At 41.2% G+C, this 20075-nt stretch overlaps 1 protein-coding gene across 1 annotated transcript in view; it reads right to left on the bottom strand.

Annotated features, from left to right (window-relative positions):
• The window catches only part of Nbas (NBAS subunit of NRZ tethering complex), a 312059-nt gene that overhangs the window by 30352 nt on the left and 261632 nt on the right, over positions 1 to 20075 (bottom strand). Inside the window, exons 46-48 of the mRNA XM_041639422.1 lie at positions 19355 to 19557; positions 17115 to 17204; positions 4973 to 5168 (exon numbers count right to left, since the gene is read on the bottom strand). Of these exons, the coding sequence (XP_041495356.1) occupies positions 4973 to 5168; positions 17115 to 17204; positions 19355 to 19557 (489 nt within the window). The remainder of the gene's footprint in view (positions 1 to 4972; positions 5169 to 17114; positions 17205 to 19354; positions 19558 to 20075) is intronic.

Consider the following 20075-nt stretch of genomic DNA (forward strand, 5'->3'; position numbering starts at 1 on the left):
AGGAAGGGGGCCAGTGAGAATGGGGAGAAGGGCAAGAGGCAACGGGAGGGTAAGATCAATCCTCACACTGCTGTGGGCAGTGTCCTAATGAAACTCTCACTAGGGACAACAAACACACAGTAATGACATTTTAAAAGTCACTGGATACAGTTATCCACTACACAGACAACTGACCTGACCTGAGTCCGGGAAGCCGGGAGTCACATCTGGGGACATTTGGTAAATTCAAGTCTATTCCTGGGAAGTGACCATTACGAGGGCACATTAAGCCTACAAAGACATTGTCTTTGTGGAGACCAACTGAGCCTCCCTGCGTCACTGCTGCTCCAGCATGCTACAGAAAATGCTGTTTAGAAATAGAGCAAACTGACGGCTAGATTAAAGCATACTGATAACTTGCTGAACTCAGGACCTAGATTCTCCTCCAGCACTGTCCAGCAAGTTAAGTGGCCCACGTCCCTTCTACTCACAGGCAAAATTAGGAGCAACAGTAACTGCCTCCTCCTCTGCCCACATGTGAGCATGGTATCAGGCTCTCTTCTCCACCCATGCCCATCTCCACTGCAAGAGCAAAGCTCAGCAACCAGACCACTGTCTCAGTCCTCCTCCTCATGGTCAGCTCATTTCCCCAAACAGCAATCTGCTCACATGCCACCACGCCATCGTGTTCCCACATTCCCTGATCAGAACACACGTGGCTCCTGAAAGCCTGCCCACCCCATGTCACCTGAAGCCAATGGCGTCTCGCTATTTTCACACAACTGTCTGGTTCTGATGAACTAATCAGAGAAGTGGTCTCGCTGCCTTGACATATGCTACATGTGATCCTTGAGGCTTGTGTTACATGTCAACACTTATCTTGGTGTCTGGACACTTTACTGACTGCTGGCAGTAAGAAGTCCCCACCCAACAAGGACCATTACCTTGTTTGAAGTGAGAACATTACAATTTTTATGCCATTTCATCTTCACAATGATTATGCTATTCCCACTTATAGATGAGAGAATTACTAAGTTTCTCCAGCTCACAGCTAGTGAGTAGTGAAACTGGGGTTTGAATTCAGGTCTCTGTATATGAAAACTCATGGGCTCCAGAAGCAAGTATCTTACTTATTTCCACACCCACAGCACTTACAGTTCATAGGATATACCACTGGCCTGAAGAATGTCTGATAAATATTTCCATAGTGCTTTATCACAACAATCATTAGTGAGCAGGCACAGAGTTTCCCAACATTCCATGTGAACAGTAGTTAACACATACAGCACTGCTGGGAGACTTTGTGAAATGACAAAGAAATGCTTTCTGTTATCCTTCAAACTCCTGATTTCTCATGTCTAACAAAACCCGATACATGGGAGGAGAAAAGGCTTCTGGAACATACTGCAAGTCGTGCAACAGGACTGGGTTCTGAGTACATGAATGATGACTCAGTGCAGGTGCTGAGTACATGCATGTCCCCAGCAAATGGAGATTTCCAGCACGTAGCCAAGAACACAGCCTCTGGGACTACAGAGAACCGAGGTGAAATTCCTGCCTCAGCCCTCACAAGCCAGTCACACAGTATCACCTAAATTAGGGAGGATGCTAATCACTCCCTATGACAGTTCTAACGCACACACAGATCAAACTCACAGTCTCCTGCTCTGCCCCAAATAACTCCCACAGCACTGAGAGGGAGGATCTCTAGAGGAAGGGAACCAAAGGGGTCACACTGGGAGATTCTATAGATCTACAAGTGGTTAACATGGCTGCTCTCTTGACTTTAATCATCTTGGGGAAAAGAGATCAAAATTACCTTTGGGAATATTAGCTCTCCTGCTCATGTCTATAAAATGATGCTTGCTGCCATTTGAAAGCAGCAAGCTAGTCAGAAGTCATCATGAGAACAGTGTGGCAAACTAAATCACATCAACCCAGATGCAGCAGGTCACTCTTAAAGGACATCTTCCCATCACCCCAGGTAAATCATTTGCCTCCAGATAAGAGTAGGCGGTAAAGGCAAGAACAGCACTCTGAAAGCTGGAGCTCTGTCTTGCCATTTGAAGCATGACCTTGGTCAGGTTCTTAAAGACTTAATATTCATTTATTCAACAAATATTTACAGAGTATCTTTCAGATCCCTACCCTCAAAGAATTTATATTCTAATGGCAGAAGAAAGATATGATATAACAAACAGGCAGAGAGTTGGGGAGGAAGTTTTCAGATAGTGGCAAATGACAAGAATGAAGACAGCAAGGAAACAGATTGTACTGAACTGCGGAGTCATTCACAAAGGTCACACTTGAGACAAGCAAAGCTCCAGCAACTCCTCAGTTTTGGACATCCATATATTTTCCTACAAAACAGCTGAGCAGGGAGGTAACGAAAGCCTCTCATAGCTCCAGGATAGCAAGACATCACGGCTGTTGGAGATACATTATCTCTGGGAACAACGTGCACAGCTCAGCACCTGTACTAGGTTAATCAGATCAAATGTGGACTCTTAGCTTTGAAGGCATTTACTGCAATAGTAAATTATTTTCAGCAAACTCCATATGGTTTTGCATACTGAATTTCTTTAGGTCTACCTGAGAAGTTTATACTTTACTAATATTTGCCCAATGAAGGTCAGCTGGGCCCTCACAGGAGTGTTAGCATGGATTCGCTTTTTCAGACCAGGCAGTCATGTGACTTCATAACATGAGTGTTATCTTAAACTAAATCTTTCTAGCAATACCATACACCACAAAATCCAGATGTACTGAAAAGTAAAAAAGGCAAAACTTAACTCCATGTCCCCCTTTATATAAAAGTATGGGAAAACCTGAGGTGCTGAGGTATGGAAGCTTTCAAAGGAAACATCAGTATTTTGACCCACATTTTTCATGCACCAGTTAACTAGAAAATTACAAAAGCTGAAAACCTCTGATAAACTGTACCAAGGGATTAATATAATACGCCCTCCCCTCCTCCTTCCCACTCATACCATGCAGAGCTGCGTTTCTGGGAAGGAAATTAAAGCCTCTCAAACTGCTGAAAACTGAGGGTCTCTGAATTTTTAATTCCATTAACTAACCATTAGAAAACTAGAAATTGCTATCTCTCTGTGAAGCGGTGAGGGCAGGCGGCACAGCCATGTTGGATCTTGCAGGCACTGGTGGTTTCCCAGCAACACAATGGTTTGTGGGGCCACTACTTTGGGCACTTTGAGGATAATTAAATATTAAGCCCCTCTTTGATGTATGCAAAGTCTGCCTAAGAGGATTACCAGCATGGCGAACGTGGCACCCACATTTTGTTCTTATAATGGAACACTGTGGTATCATTATCTATTCTCATCTCCAGTCTGTAGAGTGGGTCTATCAGCAAGAGAACTGTAAAGGCTCCTGAAGGAGAAAGAGGCCAAGGCGAAACAGGAAACACTGTTCTCCAGGTACCTGGGATGCAGAGATGGCAAGAACAGAATGACTGAGTAGGTGAGGTGAACCATTGTATACCTTAGCTCAAGGTTCTACTTTGCACACAAAGTGTGAAGGTCTCCTCCCCAGGGTGACAGACCTAGTGGAAGAAGGCTGATGGAAACATGCACTGCCCACAAGTGCCCAATCTCCCCAGACTTCTAGAGAAAGATAACACGGTCTCTGAAAACTGGCAATTGAAGAGATGATTTAAACCATAGACACAGTTAAAACAACATTCCAGATGCAGATCATGTTTCATTCTGAAACCGCTGCTTCCTTTCCCAAAGACCAAGAAGGCTCTTCAGCTAGAAGGGAAAATTCCTCATCCAATTCCCTTGTACTCTGAAAAGGCCAGGCAGACACAGAGGAGATGCAGTCACCACACTGTTCCTCAGATAATACCCAGGACAAAAGCCGAGCAACGCCAGCATGGGGTGTGCTCAATTCCACTACCAAATATTTAAGGAACCTGACCCTTACCTGCCAGAAGCAGGAAAGCTGCTCTTTTCTGAGAGGAAAGTAGACACAGGGAGAAAATAAAAATGTAAATGAGACACAGGATAACTTTCACTTGTCACTCTAAGACTTCCAGAGGGCCAGAACATTTGCTCCTTCACAGAGCAAATACTCCTGAAATGAAGTTCATGGACCTCAAGGATGACAGCAAACAGGCTACAGCCACAGCAACAAAGTAGAAACAGTGACTGAGAATCTGAGGAAGAGCCCCCTGGAGAGGCTAAGGGTTTTTTCAGTCGTTGTCCATCAAGGGAAGCCAAGGCGGGAGCTTCAAGCAGAGATCACGGAGGACCAGATTACTAACATGCTTTCCAGCTCACCCTCGTATGGAGCACAGATCTGCCTACCTAGGGACAGTGCTGCCCACAGTGGGCTCTGGCCTCCTTGCCAATCCCGTAACTGAGCTCCCTCAGATGATTTTAGGTTGTGTCCAATTGAAGATAAAGCTAGCTAGGACCTGTATCTTCCAGAGTTTCTATGATACAGGGAGACAAACTTTAAAAAGGAAGAAGGGGAAAGGAAGGATGGAGAAAGAAAAGATAACTAAAGGAGTTCTAACTTTTGAGAATTCAAAGTTCAGTAAAGTTTGCAGTCATCAGAGAAGTTCCAGAGTGGAGGCCTGTGGGAGCCTCCAAAGGTCTGAGGAACGAAGACATTTGTCTTCCTAGCCCACAGTGGTACAGGAGAAGGAAGGTCATGTCAAAAGGTCACAGGAAAGCCACCTGCCTTTCCAGGCATTTCTTCTGGAAAAAGTCAAAGTCCATTTAACCAACATCATCAACAGTCCTGAAGATGGGCATGTGGACATGATGGACATGTGTTTAGTAAGCACAGTCATGTTCAGCCATGTACGAAAATCAGAATAGACTTTATTACCCAGAATCTATCACTAAGCAGTTGGTACCAGTCTGCAGCCAGCACACTGAACCTAATGGAAGTCTGCATTACCAAAACGGTTACTATTAGCAACTGAAGCTGGTTGAGGAAGGATGTGAACGTAGATGCGGCTTACCTGTCTCTGAGGCCATGCAGCTCTGAGAATGGCTTCTGTTCGGAAGAACACCAGAAGCTTGCTGTCCTCCTCACTCAAATGGAAAGACTGCCCCAAGATCTGGAGCGCCTGGATTCGAGGCCTCACAGGGCAGGTGTCGTCAGCACAGAAAGGCCGCAGCCACTGCAGCAGGTCCTCAGCAGACACCAGCTCCTCCCTGCAGATCAAGACAAGATGGGAAGAGAAACTCCTGAGGCTTTTGTGTCCTTCTTATAATCAAATGCCACCACTGACTTTGTTTTCTAATGAGAAAAAAAAACAAAAAACAAAAAACAAAAAACAAAACGTTTAAAGTGACATACAGTAAACCATACTGGAAGACCTAAAAACTATGTAAAATAAATGGAATTCTTAAACAGTAGCCTATTAAACTGAAAACTGAGCTTCATAAAGCTGATAAGACGTAACCACTAACTACTGCGCTCTTAGTTTATTTCTTTGAAAATTTAACAAGTTGGAAAGCTTGTCTAATTGCTTGTACTAAGTGTCAGGTCCCAGGCTAGTAATTTTATATACTTGGTTACTAGTTGGCAACAGCTGTGTAAACAAGACATCACCAATTACATTTGCCAGGACAGATGTAGCTTCGGGGAGGTGGTAAAACGTCCCCAGGATCTGTCATGTATAGTGGTTTGATCCCACTGCCTGTGTTTCTCCATCACTTCTCACTTTGACCACAATTTACGCATGTGGATACGTAATCACTTAGTATCATCTAGAAACAGAATGTGAATGCTTAGCTACTATACGGCTGCGTGGTCCAGAAGGATGAAGTGAAGGGGATGTTCTGCACACCTCTCCTCCCAACCTAGGATCTGTTTTCCCGTAACCCCGAAAGGGCCATGTCAGTGAACTCACTCACTTGCTGATGTCAGTGATAGCTGCTAAGTGTTACCCATGGCAGACTCCCTTCCCCAAGGCCCTGCATTATGCAATGTTTGTACAATCACATCCTTACAAAGTTCTTCGCATAAATCTCCTAAATTGAACTGCAGACCAGGTCAAACATTATGCCAATTCCTACTCTAACAAGACCAAAATAATATATTTAAAAACAAAAAAAAAACTCTTCAAAATTTAGGTTCTGTATTGCCATTGAACATGTCTCTCAGCATCTACCACAGCACACTGTACAAATATTATACACAGACAATCAGGCACATACATATACTGACAAATGCTGTCTTATGGCAACTTACATTAAAAATAGAATTAGAGAAAAAGGAAATTATAAAATGTAAAGAATTGGCTTAAACATTTCTAAATTTATGAATTATCTGCTAATTTTACCAATAGCTACCCTTTCTTCTCAGTACTTGTTAGAAATGAGAAAAACTAGGGGTGGGAGATAGCTCAGTCAGAAAAGTGCTTGCCAACACACATGAGGAACTGATTTCAATCCTCAGAGACCATGTGGAAAAGGCAGGCCTGGAGGCAGGCACACAGACTTTGGTGGAAGGGCTGGCGAGGAAGCTCGGTGATTAAGAGCACTAGCTGGTCTTGCAGAGGATCTGAGCATGGTTTTCAGCACCAACACCAGGCAGCTTCCAGGAGGATGCCCTTGTAGCTTTTCTAGTCACTGCACACACATAGTACAAATATTATACATAGACAATCAGGCACATACATATACACACAACTAATAAAACTTAAAAACAATAAGGAGGACAGGGGTTGAGGAAGGCACCTAAAAAGAACTGCTTATCTCCATTTACACACATGTGTACACACAAGTGAAGACATACTTAAATCTGTGTATGTACACACACACAGCTACATGCACGAAAATCCATACATGAGTGGAAACATATATAGTCATGTATATGTACACACATACATGCATACACACCTGTACACAGCTGAAAATATGTACAGCTTTGTGTATATAAACACACATATATGTATGTACACCTGTACACACAAGTGAAGACATACATCTATGTGAATGTGCACACACACATGTATGCACATTGTACATACAAGAGAAGACATAATTCTATGTGTATGTAGACATACACAGAAACTGAAAAATATTTATGCAAGAAAGAGAATGCACAGGTATTCCCTGAATACTTCCTGTCTGTAGACCTGTATCAACAAGATCATTTTAGACTTGTTCTCAGCGCCATCATTTTCTAAGTCTAAACAACAACCATGACTGTCATGCTCCCTCTATAGTTAAAGGTCTTGGGAAAGCATCTGTTAGAATCCATGTAACCAAGACAACATATGCAAAGCACCTTGCACAGTCCATGGCACAGAGAAAGTACTCCGCACCACCGCCCTCGTAAAAAGCAGGTAGAAAGTTGTATGAACTTCATTTCTACCAACAAATCCAACTAGTTTTGCACAACCTGAAGCTGGTGTTTTAACCCTCATACCCAAGTGTCAAGGTGAGTAGGATAAGCTCCAAAGTCAGAGAACTGGAGCCATAAAGACCAAATGGAAGTCAGAGAAACAATAATCTATCTTACTACGGTGAATGCTAAAAATATGCAGGATTATTTATGGAGGTTTACTGTGAGCAGTGACTATCACAACTACCCTTTTCAGGTATACTGGCCTCACTGCAAAGTACACGCAAGGAAATGATCCCCCAAGGTCATATGGCCTGCAGTGGGTCTACCTTACTGCCTTGAGCTACTGCTTGCTTGCCTTGTCAATTACTGTATCTTGCAACTAAGTCATTTGAGACATATTACCTCATACTACAGCAGAAACTTCAGTTACTGAAGAGATACAGAAAGATGATCGTAACACTTTCCAAACAGTTGTGTTGGACTCTTTTATTCCTAAGTTTATTGTTCAGTTAATAACATCTGATATTTTAGAGAGACTTAATCTAATTTTTTAATTGATGTTTCAAATACATAATCAAATAATAGGAGCTCATTTCTAAAATTCAAACACTGTTCCAAAGGCACCATGTCTTGAACAAGCATCACCGCACATCCAGCTGAACACAGGCGTCACAATGACCACACGGAAAGAAAAGGACTTTTATAAAGCAATGTCAAAGCCATGGGTCAGATAGTCTAAAGATAGTTTTTAAAACTCACAGCCGTTCTTACAGAGAAACACATGCGCACACATACATGCGCATGTGCACGCTTGACCAAACAATGGTAAAAGGAAACAGGTGAGTATTTTCTAACCTTAACATTTTCCTGTGAGTTGGAAACTTGTCAAGATAAATATGTGAGATGGGGGATAAAAATAAGTAGAGATAAAAAGCATGATGTCAGAAATGTAGAGATCCAGAAGGAGAAGAAGACAAATGATTCTAGTTTTTGTAGTCTCTGGTGAAGGAAAGAAGGCTTAATGAGAATAATAATAAAAGGAGAAAATCATTTCAAAACACATTTACTTTATTATAAAAATGATTAGTAAAAGTTATTAAATAGCTAAAAGGAAAAGCTCTATAGTTTCACTATAAAACAACAACAATAAACAAACAAACAGGCAATTACTTCTACCACACTGTAAAGAGCCCATCTGGCACCTTATTTAAAAACAATCCACTAACAAAGACACACAGTCACATGATCAGCTGTGGCTCAACAGATAAGGGGTCATCTACTTAACAACTACTCTACTAACAAGAAAGAGCAGCAGCAGCAGCAGCACAAGCATGCTGAGTGCTTATTTGAGGACTGACACTCCAGGGTGGGGTGGAGTGCTCATCCACTCTTCTCTATTGCTTCTGTAGCATGAAAAGACATTTGTGCAAGTACAAAAGAATGGAAGGGGATGTCAACAAAAGAGCAATTGAATCAAGACAAGATTTTTAGAATATAAAAGAAATAATCTTTCATAAAATAGCTTAGATAGGGTTACTATTGCTTTGATGAAACACCATGCCCAAAAGCAACTTAGGGAGGAAAGGGTTTATTTGGCTTACATTTCCACATTATAGTAGATCACTGGAGGAAATTAGGACAGGAACTAAAACAGGTCAAGAACCTGGAGGCAGGAGCTGATGCAGAGGCCATGGAGGGGTGCTGCTTACTGGCTTGATCTCCATGGCTTGCTCAGTCTGCTTTCTTATGGAACCTAGGTCCACCAGTCCAGGAATAGCACCATCCACATGGGCTAGGCCCTTCCACATAAATCATTAATTAAGAAAATGTCCTACAGGCCTACCTAGAGCCCAAACTACAAAGGCATTTTCTTTATTGAGGTTTCCTCCACTCAGATAACTTTGAATAGCATGGCTACTCAAGGTGCTGAGTGAGAATAAGTGATAATTTAGTGCATGGCCCTAATTAAGATATTTATACAATCCCCTTGAAGGCTCACAGTATATCAACAAGGAGAGGTAGGAAAGAAAGGAAGTGGCAAAGACAGGGAAAAGGGCTGAAGTGCCATCTTCTGGGAATGACTCAACCAACCTATCATGATCTCACAGTAACTATGGCTGCTTACAAAGGGTCTGACAACAATAAATCATGGATCAGGAAGAGGCTCATTGGGCCCTAACCTTGCCTGATGAACTACTGACTACTGATGGATTCTGCATGAGGAGAAGACATTTTCTTTTATTTACCCACTTATGACACTACCAGGATCCAAGGGCTTAGTTCCAAATCCATGATCACAAAGATAGTCCTGGTTAAACTTATCAACAAAAGACATGATTCTGGGGAAATGATTTGTAGAGAGGAGGGCAGGTCAAAGGGGTAAGGTAGTTTTATATGTGTGTAACAGAAATCAAGATATACTTACACATGTATGAACTAGTCAAACAACACCTTATTACACTGTGTATTTCCTAACTACATACTTCTCTGCTATGGGACAATGGTCCTGTATCCTATAAATTTTGTCACTTGTGCTGCCTTAATAAAACACTAATTGGCCAGTAATCAGGCACAAAGTATAGGTGGGGTGACCAGAATAGGAGAATTCTGAGAAGAAAGGCTCAGTTTTCAGTTGTCACCCAGATGCAGAGGAAGCAAGATAAGAATGCCTCATTGATAAAACGTACCAAGCCACATGGCTAAAACAGATAAGAATTATGGGTTAATTTAAGATGTAAGAGTTAGTTAATGAGAAGCCTAAGCTAATAGACAAACCAGATTATAATTAATGTAGGCCTCTGTGTGTTTCTTTGGGACTGAATGGCTACAGGACCGGGTGGGACAGAAACCTCTACCAACACTTCTTTTTACATACAAAGAAAAATGTAGCTCTCACTCTACATCAAAGAGGCTTCCCTCTGTAGCAGATGGAGATCTTCACAGAAAACAAGAGCTGGTCAGAATACAGAGAATAACTGACATAGGCAGCCCAAATGGATACACCTATAACATAACTCCTGTACTTAAGGCTCAGGGAACATCAAGAAGCAGGGGGTGAAGGATTCTAAGAGACATTGGAATAGGAAGTCTGTTGTGAGGCTGGGTTGAGAAGCTATAACCAGGATACTGTAACAATGTGACTGCCCAAATAAGTCCTGGACAATGACAATATCCATACATAAGCTAACATGCAACTGGGAGGGAGAGGGGTTAAATGGGGCCTCATCCCTAGACAAAGAACTGAGAAGCCAAATATACCCTGAGATGGCTTTGAGATCAGGTGATGCATAGCACATCCTCACTGGCTGATCTCAAACAGGTTCTCTAACCCCTCCAGTTTCATAACTTCATTTATAGGGTGGGGAAAATATATGCCACGTGGTTGTTCAGAGTGACTGGACCACACCTTCTCAAGGTCTTGCCATAGAATGAAGCTGTTCATTAGGAGAAGTTATTTTCTTAAACTAGATGTTAACAGCATTTTGTTAATTCTAGGTTTAATACACTATTTTAGAAAATTATTTTCATCATTGGATGGATTTTTTATTTATCTGTCTATGAGGGTCTGTTTATAGGACGGGGAAGGTAGTACCTACATGCTATGATATGCATGTGGAAGTCAGAGCACCATTTGTCAGTCTCTCTTCCACCACATGGGTTCTAGGGATAGAACACATATGTCAGTCTTGGAGTCAAGCACTTTTACCCACTGAATCATTCATCATTCCAGCTGGTGCATATTTCCAAAAAAACTTATTCTGTAAGCTATGTAATAACCTAATATTTCACATAAACTAGAAATTTAGAGTATAATCTCAAAAGATGACCTTACAGATATGTATCAAAATAGGGGAGAGCAGATACTATCATAATGTAAATGAAAGAGGCATGAACCTCTAACTGATTCATTACTCTTTCCTATCTGCTATATGTGCTATTCCTTCAGATGTTAGCAAAAGTCTAGAGCATGATTTAAAACCCTTGGGAGAGTAAACCCTGATGTACAGAGGAGGAATGAACACAATGCTGTGCATTGTCCCCCAGGGTCACGCTTTTGAACATTAGCCTCCAGCTAGTGGCACCAGTTTGGAAGGTTGGAGAACATTTAGGGGGCAGAGTCCCAGTGGAGAAAGGTGACTAGGGACTGGCCTTGATGTATAATCTGGTTCTGCTTCCTACCTGATCTCTGCTTTTTGATCTGCCCAGATGTGAGCAAGCAGGCTCACATTTGGGCGCCTCAGTTCCAAGCTGCTCTCACCTATGTGTTCTCTTCTGTGCTAAGACTGCTTCTCAAACCATGAGATAAAGTAACCCTTTCTCCTTTCAGTTGATTCTATCAAAAATTTTGTCATGCTAGTATAGATAGCCATGTCTGGTGAGATGGTTAAGGTTCTGTTAGTATTGCCTAAGTGCTGTGTGTTCATAGGATTTAAAACCAGCACAGGAGAGAGAGTTGCCCAGAAAAGGCATGTTGTAGTCAGAAAGCAACTGACACTTGTTCTAGGATAAGCAAGAATTTATGCTGGTATAGAATGGACTATGTATTGAAGATAGTCATATAGTGATATGTCATTTGTATTTTAATAAATAAAGCTTCCAAACTGCCTAGGCTCCCATGGGGAGGGGGAAGGAAATGGGAGGCGGTGGCGGGGAAGAGACAGAAATCTTTAATAAATTAATTAATTAATTAAAAAAAGGAGATGAAGAACTCCCAGGGGGAAAATAAATAAATAAATAAATAAATAAATAAATAGAGCTTGCCGGAAGACCAAAATGCGAAACAGCCACACTAGTCAGCCATACAAGCCAGGCAGTCATGGCACACACATTTAATCCCAGCAGCCACACTAGTTAGCCATGGTTGGGTGGTGGTGAAACATGCCTTTAATCCTAGCACTAGAGAGGAACATAAAACGGGAGGAGACAGGTCTCAACTACAAAACTGAGGATTTGTAGAGGCATGATTGCCCTTTGTTTGTCTGAGCCTTGATAGAGGTAAAATCTCTCTAGTGGTTGGCTGCTTTGCTTTTCTGATCTTTGTATTGAACCCCAATATCTGTCTCTGGGTTTTTATCACTTGTGTTACACAGCCACACAGGCATGGTGGAACATACCTATAATCCTTGCACTTGGGAAGTACAGGCAGAAAGAACAGAAGTTAAAGGTCATCCCTGGGGAATAGTGAGGTTGTGGCCAGCCTGAGACACATATAAACCTATCTCAAGAAAACAGAACGCCTGAAAAATAACAGCCACACAACCAAACACTTGGTAGTTACTTCACACATACTCTAATTCTTAATCTTCTCTTCATTCTCTGTGGAAAAAACATTGAGATAGTTTACATACATCATAAAGAGCATACACATGTAAATGTGTGTGCTGATTGATGACATGGATGAGCAGGAACTTGGACAGGTAGCTGGGGAATGGAAAACCAAGCAAATAGTACCTGAAATTCAAGAATACTTGCTAGAAATAGAAGTTACAATATTATTTTTCTTCTCTTTCTTTTTTTTAAAGACAGACAAATCCACTGAAGCTTTTCCCAAAAAATCTTTTGTTAGTCTGTCTCTGGAATGCAAAGGATGATCTTGTTCTGCTTCTCTACTCCCTAAAGTCTTTTTGGAGCTTTAAAAAATAAATAGCCTGTATTCCGAAGTCCCCAGGTACATTCTTCAGTGTATCTAGCTAGAAGTTCATGGGGAAAAACATTGTCTTTAACTGCGAGATGACATCAGGTAGACAAGATTTTAGAATTTACTTGCAGAGGCCTTACACAGTAGCAGAGAGAGCCTTGATGATGTGGGATTCCCCTCTGTATGCTGTGAATATTTTTTATTACCATTGGTTAATAAAGACACTGTTTTGATCTATGACAGGGCAGAATATAGCAAGGCAGGAAATCCAAGTAGAGACAGGGGAGAAAGAAGGCAGAGTTGGGCAGACATCATGTAGCTGACGAAGGAGAAAGGTGTCGAAACCTTACCAGTAGACCACAACTTCGTGGTGATACATAGAATAATAGAAACAAGTTAACTTAAGATGTAAGAGCTAGCTAGAAATATGCCTGAGCCATCGGCCAAGTAGTGTTGTAATTAATAAAGATTCTGTGTGATTATTCAGGTCGGGACAGATGGGAAACAAAATGCAGTCTTGGTCTACACGTCATCTTGACAGCCCAGAACCCAGAGCCAACCCCACTTGAGATAAGCTGGCTGCTGACAAGGGTTCCTTCCCTGGGTGCTGGCTGGCACTAAAACGGCAGCAGTGTGTGCAATGCCGAGAAGGTGACTCAGTGTACCTGCTTTCCCACCTGATGCATCTGCCATGTCCAGGCAGAGTCTCAGGTAGAATACCATCACCCTCTCCTCCCAACAGACTCCATTCAGAGACTGGGCCCCTGTTACCCACTGCATTTCCAATTCTGCCCTCTCTTGTCCTCCATTCTGTGTCCAGCATGGTACTTCCCAGTCTACAGTAGTTACCAGGGTTATGTGTAAGCTTGTCTTCTCTGCAAAACTGATAGATCCCTGGGCTTAGAAGTTACTCCTATACCATCTATAACTTTGTATGACTTAGTAGTGCAGGAGACACAGTAGAGAATAAACATATACCTCCTCAAATAAGAGATCTGAATTGGGCATCACTACAGCTATTTTCACGTATCTTTACTTGAAAATCCACAAGCAAAGGAGGTTTAGAAAACTATACAAGGTAAGGGGCAGAGAAAACAGAGGGTCCTGCTTGCAATACTTTCTCATATTCATTGACACAGCTTATCTTATATCCTATCAAGCCTGGGGAAAAATCAAGCTCATAAAGGCATACTGTCACAGCATTTACATACTAACCCTGAACTTTAGAGTCAAGCAGAGCTTGGTTCTATTGCCCCTGGCAAGTGGTGAACTTTTATATCAATTCCTGAATGCAGCAATAACATATGTAGCTAGACTAACCATCCTAAGAATTAAATTCACAAAGATAAGTGAGAAGGGTTATAAGCCAACAGAGTAGAACACATAAGTGCCCATTTATCTTTATTGAAACTATGTGAAACATATGTGTACTTAATTAATAATTAGACAGAAAGGCATTTTATTACTCAGTGAGGAAGCTTCCTAAACCCCTCTTTGCTATTATTTTCAATAGAAAACCTGCTAGCTGAGGAGAGACCAGGCAGGATAGATGTGGGTATCAGCTGGAACAAAGACTACTGTGGTGTGGGAAGTCCTTCTGCATAAGTGTTGTTTTTATTGGCTAATGAATAAAAAAGCTGCTTGGGCCTATGACAGGAGAACAGAACAAGGGGGGAATTCGAAGCAGAAATAGAAGAGAAAAGAAGGATGAGTCAAGGAGATACCATGTAGCTGCTGAAGGAGACAGTTGCCCAGGAATCTTACTGGTAAAATATAAAATAATAGGAATGAATTAATTTAAAATGTAAGAGTTAGTTAATAAGAAGCCTAAGCTATTGTCCAAGCAGTATTAACTAATACAGTTTCTGTGTGATTATTTGTGTCAAGTTGGTCAGGAAATGAACAAGCAGTCTCCATCTACACTACTGAACAAAGACTACTGGAATCTCCAAGTATTTGCACACTTGTTAAGTGGTTGTTGTGGTTTGAATGAGTATTTCCTCCCAGGCTCATGTTTGAATAGTTGGTCTCAAATTGGTAGAGCTGTTTGGGAAGCATTAGGAGGGGTGGCTTTACTGGAGAAGGTGTGACACTGGGGGTGGGCTCTGAGGACCACCTCACTCCTGTTTTACCTCCTGATTGTAGATAAGTTCAAAGTTACAGCTTTAATACCAGGCCTGACTGCCTCCTTCACTACTCCCTACCACAATGGTCATGGACTCAACCTCTGAAACTGTAATCAAGCCCCCAAGTACATGCTTTCTTTTATAAGTTGATTTTGTCATGGTGTCTCTTCACAGTTATAGAAGAGTAACTAAGACAGAAATTGGTACCAGGGACTAGAATATTACTTTAATAGGCCTGACCATGCTGTTGTTTTGGAGCCAAATGCAAGACACTGGGACTTTGAACTAGAAAAGTGATTGAGTACTTTAAGTAGAGCTTAATGGACCACCCTAGTAGGAACTTGAAAGACAGAAGTGCAAAGAACAATGTAAGTAGTGACACCCAGTTCAAGACATTTTGGAGGGGAACAATATAAGAAACAGTAATATTTTGACCAAGAATGCAGCTGATTTTTGGTCTTGTCCTAATAATATTTCTGAGACTAAAACTGAAGTTTTTGGACTAATATTGGCAGAAAAGATTTATCGAATGTATCATGTAGCTGTTCATGATCACCCTTATGTAGATCTATAATGAAAGAGAATGAGTAGGGCAAAAGAAATATCAAGAAGGAAAAGGGAACCAAGAAATGTAATGTTGGAACCAAGTCTTATTTTCAAAGAGACAAGAAATATAATGAAAAGCCGAAAGTTTAGTGGAATAAAAGGCACCTTCAGGGCAAGACTCTATCCGGTCAAACACCCACATTGTAAAAGCAAAATGCCTAAGGAATCCTCTCCTCAAGCAAGGGCAAGCTTATTCAACAAGAATTATATCAACAAATCAAAACTTATGCAAATGTAATTCAAGGAGGGATCAGGTTCCACCCCAAGCATCAGTGCCCTGCTTCTGCCTTTAAAGTCCTGAAAGATACAGGAGTAGAGGGGTTCTGGAATCTTCTATCACAGTTAAGGAAGGCCACTGAGTCCAGGTATGTGCCAGGGGAGTCCCTACATGGATGCCCAAAGATGCTATTTTGTGAGGATGTGAAGGTGAAGCCTAGATTTTCAACATCTTCAAGATGTTGTAGATGTCAGAGCCATGAGAGATCTGTCAGTGAGAGCTACATACAAGGATTGGATCCAGCCCAAGAGAGACAAATGTGTTACAGTCAACAATCCTGGAATGAAGGGAAGATCTAAAGAGCCATCTAATCCCTTTGACATGGGACATGGAGTTTGGAGCTTACCCTGCTGGGTTTTGTTATTACTTTGGTCCATGAATGAAAAAAGAAAAAAAAAATAAAATAAAAGGACATGACTACTCCTAAAATATGGAAAAGGTAGTTATTATAAATAGAAGGGAGAAAGCAGGTTAAAAGTTCAGCTGTATATGCACAGCAGACAAACCAGACCATGAACATTCCAATATTTCCACACTCTGAGCCCTTTCCTCAATTTTGAAATGGTAATTAATGAACATTCTTATGACATTGCATGCTGCAAGCAGGGAATCTGCTTTGTGAATTTACAGGAGGTTGTAGGTAACAGATTGCCTTGAGTCTCAGAAGAGAATTTTGACATTGAAATGTGTTCAAACTGTGGAAAGCAATGGATACTTTTAAAGTTGGACTAAACACATTTTTGCAATATGATATGGCTACAAGCCTATGGGAGTCAGGGAGTAAAATGTAGTGGTTCAAATGAAAATGCCCTCCATTGGCTCATATATTTGAATTACTGGTCCCTAGTTGGTGGAACTGTTTTGAGAAGGACTAGGAAGTGTGGCCTTCCTGATGACCTATGTCACAAGCCATGCCCATTCTAGCTCCCCCTCTCACCCTCTAACTCCTAGCAGCTGCTTCAGCACCCGCCTGTTCACCTGCCTGCTGCCATGCTCCCAGCCATGATGGTTATGAACTAACCCTCTGAAACTGTATGCAGTAAAATGCTCACTTTAAAAGTTGTCATGGTCATGGTGTCTCTTCACAGCAATAGTAAAGTAACTAAAGCATGAGAAAAGCTGTTCAGGGGAGGTGGACAAGCAGTCCTGATCTTACCCGTTGTCCACACTGGTATGGACTGCCCCAACAACACCTTCCAGAACCTGGAGGGGGTCACGTGGCCCAAAGAGTTCAGCACTACTGCCACTGTGATGAGAAAGAGAATACTTGAGTCAGAAAGGGTCAATCAATCGAATCCTCAAAATTACACTTTCTATTGGCACACTCAGGTAAACCCAGGTGGATTATGGTGTGGTGTGGTGCTCTCTCACCGCTCTGTGCTCGAGGGAAGTGTCGAGGATGGAAAAGTTGGCTTCCCTTAAGGCCCTTAAGATTTAATCCATGAACACATTTCTACCAGAACAATTTACCCTGCTTTGTCATTCAAAAGCAACTGAACATTAAAGCATTTTAAACATTAAATATATTAATATTTTAAATCCACCAGCTTGGGGCTTTTACAAAACAATATTTATGCAGTAGACCCCTTTATCCACACATTTTTACATGCAGGCATTCTTTGCAAAAAATCATTGTTTTGGTTTGACTTCCCTGGTCTCTGCTACACCATCAACAACAGGTCTTCACTTGGACTCTTCCTGGACTTCAAGCCCTGGGTCCACAGGACTGACCCCTTCCCCCACATCTCTACTCCCACCCCATGTTCCAACAGATTACAGATGGGTTTCTATGATGAGATTCTCTTTTTTTTTCTCTCTCTTAAATTTTATTTTCTTTTATTTTGGGGGTGATGGGTAGGATTGGGAGGCATACTGTTAAAGACACAAAGAATAAATAAAAAGAAAGTTAAAGAAAATAAAACGGAACAGTATTTACACACTGACTAGAACTCTCACAAATTCTCGAAGTACAAAGGAGGAAAAAGAAATTTTATATGTATTTCCAGAATACTTTTGGATTTAAACCACCTGCTGGACTTCAGTTATTTCCAGGTCTTTGTCATTTTGTGCTTACGCCCACTAAACTTAATTGAGGTACATGCAGGGGCCTCCCCCAACAGTGTCCTTGGCCCTGAGAGTGCAGAATTTGATCTCTCCATGATCCTGAGCCCTCCAACACTGAAAGTTTTAAACTCACATTGGTCAAATGTCTTCAGTGCACTGCCATTAGAAGCAATCTGATCAAACAGACGAGATTCAAACCAAGTCTCTAGGAGCAGAAACGCCATAAAGGCGATCATTTTTCTAAATGTTTATTTTATAAGCTTTATCTGGTTAAGAAACTATAATTATAAACTAAAAGGTACAAAACATGGCAAATAAATATCTGTTATCATTTGGCAATGAGTGGTTCCTCTAAGTAACAGCAGAGAAATCACAACAGACTAATAGAACAAAGCGTTATTAATGTGGAATTTGTTATTTCTAAAGTGAAGTGCTGCCGCATTCTGTCTCCTCTGCATAAAATTACTAGGTAGCTCAGAGCACTAATGTGAAAACTGGATGAGGCTGGGGTAATTAAACTGATAAAGGCTCATTTGATTTCAGTTTAGCTTCAGAAAACTGACATGCATTTAATCAAAAAGTTCCTCAAGAGCAATACAGAATTACAAAGAATGCTTAAAAGGAGAATAAATTAAATACAACTAAATCTCTTAGCCTAATTACATTATTCACAAAAAGCGCATGGTGCCTCATTATTCCCTTTAGCTTCACTTTTCTCCTTCCCAGTCTTCTTGTTTGCTGTGCACTAAAGGGCCTGTGTGGGAACAGGAAGCAAGAACTTCTCCACTGCCAAGCTTACACCACTCACGGCAGGCAAACGATGCCCCAACACAGCCAGTGTCTAACTTCTTACCTGGATCAGTTGTGACTTGAGTTCATCAAAAGAACCACTTGGACACCATTTCTCACTGTCTCCAAGAAGGGGAATTAGAAAACGAAGGAGATGAGTAGCCACATTGAAGTGATGGGGCAATCTGGCTCTTGGCTACCCACTTTACATGACATTTGGCCTTTCTCTTGCCTCTCGATAATGTGTAGCAGTGAAGGAGTCCAACCAGGAATTGACTTCATAGCATGTTATATATATATATATATATATATATATATATATATATATATATATATATATAAAACCAGGGAGGACATATTCATGGTTCTCCATTAAGAGTTTGAATACACTAGAAGTAATCACTCAGGTTTGTAAAACATTTGAAAATATGATATACTTCGAAATGCATGAGGAGGGTTTAGCACCATAATGATTATGGGGTAGGTATTACTATTGGTGAAATACAACCTGAGGTCTTCTGTAATTGTTATTTTATAGCTTACCTCAATGCAGAAATTATTTTTGTGATTGCACTATGCACTACATCCTTGGGTGAGATGTTGATAGGACCAATGGCCACTTCTAGCAGCTGCTGAATCATCCTTAGAGGCTGGCCATCTAAACACATAGCTACAGCTTGCTCATGAAGTTTCCCTTTTTCTGAGCGGGATAGATCGTAGCGGTAACTGTATTTCTGTAGTATTTCCTGAGGGGGAAAAAAGCAATCAGCACTGAAATTTTAAAAAGTTAAATGTGTTACATACACAAAGTATATTTTGAAGGTCCACAAACAAAATATATTCCTATGATCAATAGCACACCAAGGGACAGAATGGTCTTGTGAACAGAGGGTGTTGTGAATTCTACCAAGGTACAGCCTTCCACAGTTTGGAGAGACTGGAAACCAGATTTTGAGTCAGCAAGAAAAAAAATACACAGATTTCTTTTCTGAGGGATAAAAGCTTCTCTTCTGTTTTATTATTCTTTCGGTTGCTTGTTCTACTCTGTTTGTTATCTGTTCTGTTCTTCTACCTTGGTTTTTTTCCTTCTTCTCTTTTCTGAAGACTTTCTTCCACTACTTCCTGAGGCCTCCCTTTTCATTACTTCCTAATCACTTCCTTATCCACTGCTTCCTGATGACTCCCTTCTATTGCCCCCGGCCAGTCCAATTATCTTAACTAACCATCCAATTCTTTGTTTTCCAAGTCCATTATTTAAAGCTTG

This window comes from Microtus oregoni, unplaced genomic scaffold (assembly GCF_018167655.1).
Source record: "Microtus oregoni isolate MIOR12 unplaced genomic scaffold, Mior012 000058F_ref0000040, whole genome shotgun sequence".
Taxonomy (NCBI): domain Eukaryota; kingdom Metazoa; phylum Chordata; class Mammalia; order Rodentia; family Cricetidae; genus Microtus; species Microtus oregoni.